The sequence below is a fragment of the Microplitis mediator genome, chromosome 7, assembly GCF_029852145.1.
Source record: "Microplitis mediator isolate UGA2020A chromosome 7, iyMicMedi2.1, whole genome shotgun sequence".
NCBI lineage: Eukaryota > Metazoa > Arthropoda > Insecta > Hymenoptera > Braconidae > Microplitis > Microplitis mediator.
Window position 1 is genome coordinate 24,192,622 of NC_079975.1, and position 6,000 is coordinate 24,198,621.

The 6,000-nt window shown below is 27.0% G+C and overlaps 1 protein-coding gene across 1 annotated transcript; it reads right to left on the minus strand.

Moving 5' to 3' along the window:
• Positions 1-4,130: 4,130 nt before the first annotated feature.
• LOC130671449 (uncharacterized) lies at positions 4,131-6,000 on the minus strand. Its single transcript, XM_057475346.1, has 3 exons — positions 5,818-6,000; positions 5,359-5,759; positions 4,131-4,432 (listed from the first exon to the last, which is right to left on the minus strand). Exons 1-3 carry the CDS (start codon positions 5,953-5,955, stop codon positions 4,177-4,179), a joined length of 795 nt encoding a protein of 264 aa, XP_057331329.1. The 5' UTR covers positions 5,956-6,000; the 3' UTR covers positions 4,131-4,176.

A 6,000-nucleotide genomic window follows, 5' to 3' on the forward strand; every position in this document is an offset into this window, starting at 1 on the left:
ACGATACATTTAAAAAAATTTCACCTGAAATTTTTTTAATTTTCTACACATACATATTTTTTTTTTTTTTAATTGTTTGTTAAAAAAAAAAATTCAAAAATTATAAATTGTCTGTTAACTTCAGGATAATAACTTTCTTCTGTAAAAATTTGATTTATTTGTTTAAAAAAAAAAATTATCTATTGTCTACTTTCATTATCATTAGAATTTTTACCAGTTCGAGTTTTTTTGTTCATTTACTAAATGTATGATGAAAGCAGAAATGATTTGATTTTTTAAATTTATCAGCGATGCTAAAAGTAACAGACATCTGAAATTTTTTTTTAAAATCATGATACAATTTTGTTAAATTGACGCATTTTCAAAATATTTTCTTCAGTATTTTATATTGTTTATTTATATTTATATTGTTTATTAAAAGTAAAAAAATTTTTAAATGTCTTTTACTTTTAGCATCATAATTTATTAGTATAATAAATAAATTTGTCTCTTCTTATAATTATATATCTATATAAATATTAAATGACAATAATATTCAACAACTCTTATATCGGTTGTAAATTTAAATGTTATTTTTTGTACTCTTATTATAAATACAACCAAATAACTTTTATATAAATATTATATAAAAACTAATTTGATTTTTATAATAAAATTGTTCTTCTTATAGGGTAAGAGCACCAGTACTCAGCCTCAAACTAGTAGCCAGCCACTTCATGTTATATTATATCTATATATATTTCTAGCCAATGTTAAAGTATATGACCGGCTGGCTCCTAATTAGAGCTGGGTACTCTTACTCTACTTGTAATTTATATTTAGTTGTAAATGATAACTTTATGTACACATTAATATGAAATTATTAAATGTAAAAAATTTTAATTGTTGTTATATAAAGTTGTCATATTTTTGTATTAAAGTTCCAATTCAAGGCCTTGCGTTTCAATTCAGACGCCTTGCGTTGAAAAAAAAAATACAAAATAAATAAATCGTTCAATTAATCATAAACTTTTTAGCGCTTAGTGAGGAAAAAGTTTTAAATCGATACATGGTAGATTTTTTAACAGCTTTAGTGAGATTGTTGCTCAAATAAAATGGATCCTGGACAGCCACCACTGAGTCCAACCGTAAACTTTCAGCTTTTTTATTTTTATTAACGTAATTTTTGTAAGGCTCCATTTCATCAGGCAGATCTTCAAGCTTTTTCCGAAATAAAAAAATTTATTTTTTAAATCAGGCGACTCAGAAGTGGACAAAATATATTATTTCTATAATTAAAGCCCGCGCACATTATGAAAAATCCCTGTAATAAATCTTTGAAATTATAAATATTACTAATATCCGGTAGGGTAAAATCTTTGGAGGCTCCTGTCTCTCAACCACCGATTCTTTGAGACTTTCCCTCAAATTTTATCAAAGCAACATAAACTTTGTTTGTAAATAATAAATTAACATCCAAACGACAGAATAATTACATATTCTGCTTTCGCCATTAAGATTGCACATATTCATCCAGTCTTTTATAAATAAAATGAGTTTTCTACATCGAAGATATTTGTTGACGTACGTTCTAAAGTAAAAAATAATGATTATTAGTTAGTATTCGAATCAAACTGTAAAATTTATATACTTTATTACATTTACTTACTTAATCGTTTTAGAATTTTCAACAGTAAGTCCATTTACGAACGATATATCACAATCAATGCCTGTAAGTTTATGAGTTATTTTGATAATTGGAACTCGGCAATCCAAAACTGTTCTATTGATGGTTCCACGGCTTTCCTTAATTTCTGTTACTATTTTTCAAGTGCAGGGGGTCGTCCTCGACGCGCCTGAGCAGTTGTCGCCCTATAACTTCATAATTTGATATTTTTTTCTAAGATTTTGTGGCCAGAATCGGCATTTCGGCGCATTTTCGAGGCCTATAGCTCTTCTGCTAAGACTTCACGGCTTCCTTTACCTGCTATTGTCATTTTTTTAGTACAGGGGATTGTCAATTAGTTTAAAAGATACCGATGACGAAGAGTGGGGATTCGACGGTTTCCGTGGCGCGGCTAAAAGACTTTCTTAAAGAATACAATTTTTCGATATGTCGCTTACTTTTTGAGAAAAATGAATTTCGAGAAAAATGCGATTTTTTCAAAAAAGTGAAATGTTTCATAGATTTTAATATCTTCAATTTTTTTAATTTTTTTCCGGAAAGAGCATTTGAAGACAAAAATTTTGAAGAAAAAAAAAACGTTTGAATTAGTCCATTTTTGAAGAAGTTATAGCTATTTGAAAAAAAGTCTTATTTTGTCGAGTTCTACAAGAACTCGCGATCTTTTGGTGGCGTCAAGGTAACCGTAGACCTCCAAAGAGTTAAACATTTGACATTGTATATCATTTCCCCCGGATAAATCATGATATAATGCAGTGTAATGTGTTTGAGTTTGAAAAACTCATAAAATTCAATGGCATCCAAAAGTATTTTCGAGCTCAAGAAGCTCGAAAACAGCGGGAAGTTTTAATAGCAGCCGATAGTTTTGAAATCGCAATTTAATTAAATAATTAACAATTTTTAAGTCGTAATTAATTAAAACTTGTGAAAAAAATAAATTTCTGCTATTCAACGAGCATTAAATTTCATTAATTTTCTTTACATTTTAAATGTAAATGATAAAAATAATTAAATTACTTCATGTCAATTTTTACGCTGTTCAAATCTTGGCAATCGTTGATATTCACAATTTAAATTAAAAATCAACTGTACTGACTTTTACTTGTTATCATTTATTTATCAGAGATTTTTAAAATAAGAAGTAATCAATGGAGTATATTCTTTTATTTATTTTAATAATTTTTTTCATTTCAAATTTATTGACAAAACAATTTTTTTATGTCATAAGTGTTTGCCGCCATGTCAAATTAAGTGTTCTGCCAATCAAAAGTGTTACGATACTGAAGTTAGCCGACGTCTAATAATTTTTGAATTTTTTTTCAAAGCAATAAATTACAAAAAAAAAATATTTGAAAAAATTGCACGTGTACTTTTTTGAATTTTCTACGTGTGCATATTTTTAGTTTTTTTTTATTTTTGTAATTGATTTGTTGAAAAAATACATCCGAAAATTGCTGATTGTCTGTCAATTTTAGGGTCGTAAAGTGTTTTGATTTTAATTGAGTGCTATAATTAATAAGTGTTTAATATTCATTAAAAGTGTTGTGTGCAATATTTTTTTTAATTATCAGTATAGAGTAAGATCTTACTCGAGTAAATAATTTGACTTGGTGTTTAATTTATGACCCCAAAGTTTGCAGGCAATTAAGAATTTTTGAATTTTTTTTCACCAAATCAATTACAAAGAAAAAAAAACTAAAAATATGCACATGTAGAAAATTTAAAAAACTACAAGTGCAATTTTTTAAAATATTTCTTTATTTTATAATTTATAGTCTTAAAAAAATTCAAAAATTACTAAACGTCGGCTAACTTCAGTATCAATGTCATTCTAATTTAAGTATTAGGAGAAAGAAAAGTGGCAAAATAAACAATCAAAAAAAAAACTAATGATTTCTTTTACAGACTGTCATCAAATAATTTTTTATTGTTATTGAACATTTATTACTATAGATTTATCAGTGAGTTTAAAATTAATTTGTACGATTAAGATTGTTTGAGTATTCAAAAAATATCACAACTCTAATCTATAGAATCAATTTTTCAAAATCATTATTGACCAAATATTATATTTGGATGTCAACGTTTTTTATCAAACGATTCAAAAATATATTATCTTATCTCTTTGATAATTATTTATAATAGTAAAGATCATATTAATTAATTATCTTTTTTTTTTAGATTAAAATATTTATTTGTAAAAAATTTATACAAGTAAATCAATCATTTATTTAAAAGTCATGAGTAAATATGAAAAGTATACAATAATTTTACATAAATAAAAATGTGTTGATTTAATATTTACACTAGTGTATAATTTATTACAGTAATTAATAAAAATTTATCATAAATAATTTGATAATGGTGATGATGTTTCTTTACCGCACACCGAGCTCTGAAAATAATTATTGTGTGCATTAATAAATAAATTTAAAAAATTAAAATTTTTGAAAATTCTAACACGACGGCTCTACTTTTACTTGAAAATTTTCTAGGATTAACATAAATTATATTTAAATATCTACATATATAACTAATCTATACTTTTTCACAATACCTGTTTCTATGGGTGCATCTGCGTTATTTAAAAATGATTTTGCGAAACAAGGTAGAGTAATGTTGTCATGAAGTCTTTTGATGTCATTGACAGTCCCTTTGAGAATGTCATCAAGATTCATTTCTTCAGTTACCACAGCTTCATCAGCTATCAATGAAAGATGAACATTGCCATTGTATGTTAAGAATGAAAAGCCTATACCTGTTGTTCCCCTTTGATAATATTTTATATTATTAATGTTTTACTGACATTAAAATATTTTTTTTTTATTTTCTTGACAAAGCGAAGTAAAGAGAGAGATAATAAATTACAGAAACACGAATTGATCTTGACAATAATTTTAATAATTCTCTATTTACTCCGCTTTCTATATATTAGTTAAGTAAAATTCCCATAAGTGACTGCTTCAGTTAATCTAAAAAAATAAGTCGAAAATAAAAAAAGAAAATAAAGTCAAAAATCTACTGAACCTAGACTTTTGAAATTTTTCGCATAAGTGCTAATATATCAGAGGAAAATTGTAGCCACCCCCAATTACTTCTCAAGTCACCACTAAGCAGTAAAATTACATAAATTTTTTTCATTTTCGTTGCGCGACAAACGTTCCGATCTTCAGGTACATACCAAGTTTGAGTTCGAAAATTTAAAAGGTTGCGCCTTAATTTTTTAAATTTTTTAAATTTGTAATAATTGAGTTTTTTTTTTTGCTACGGCAAATTTTACTACAGAAAATAAATGATCTTTTGAAAATTGTCACTTCAAAACATAAATTTTAAAAGTGTCCCAAAATGTTCAAGAGATAATCTATTATTTGTCGTAGTAAGAAAAAAAAATTTGAAAAAAAAAACAAGCTTAATTTTTTTCATATTTTCAAAATTTAAAAAATTCTGAGGAACTTCTGAACTTCAATTTTTGAGCTCTAACTTAGTGATAATTTTTTTTTTGTACCATATATCAACTTTATGAAGTGTGAAGGTAAAAATAAAAAAATCACTTTTTTTTGGGCCGCCCTGGTATTCAAACTCAACATATGTATGCACATGTGTGTAAGATAGAGTATGAAAATTCCTAATAATGATATTGGGAGTGAGATTGGAGAGGAAGCAGTCACTTATTGGAATTAAATTATTGTTCGTACCTATGGGGAATCCAAAATGCAATTTTTTTTAATGTATGACCTAAAATCGCCACCGCTTGTGGTCCTGGCAAATTGCTAAAGATCATAGTACTGTAACTTTTAAGAAACGGCCTGAGAAATACTTCAGGTAATGCAGCTGACAACCATGTCATTACCCAGTAGTTAACTAAATAATCTGGATCACTTCGTAATTTTCTATAAGACTTTGATACGTCCCGTAAACGATCAAGTAACTTTCTAGGATCATCAGTTGGACGGCCACAATAAATTCCATTAACTTCAGAAATGCAAAGAGGTAACAGTCCAACAGAAAAACGATTTTTGAAAGTTAATTTTTGACTTGGCGCTGTCATTCTCGTCGGAATTACTACTGTCAAATTTTTCGGCGCCGTTTCACCAATCTACGAAACAATTAAATTTTTAACAACTTCATTTAATTAAAAGTTAATATTCCTATACCTGCCAGAAATATTTATGCAGATTTGCTGATAGAGAAGCGAGAATGACGTCACTAAATCTTGTACCTGTCAAATTTTTTATGTCTCTTATTTTCGCAAGAAGACTGTCATTTTGATTGTTTTTGAAATCCTCTTCCATCCAACAAGAAATTTTTTTATCTCCGCTTAAAACTGGACCATGGAG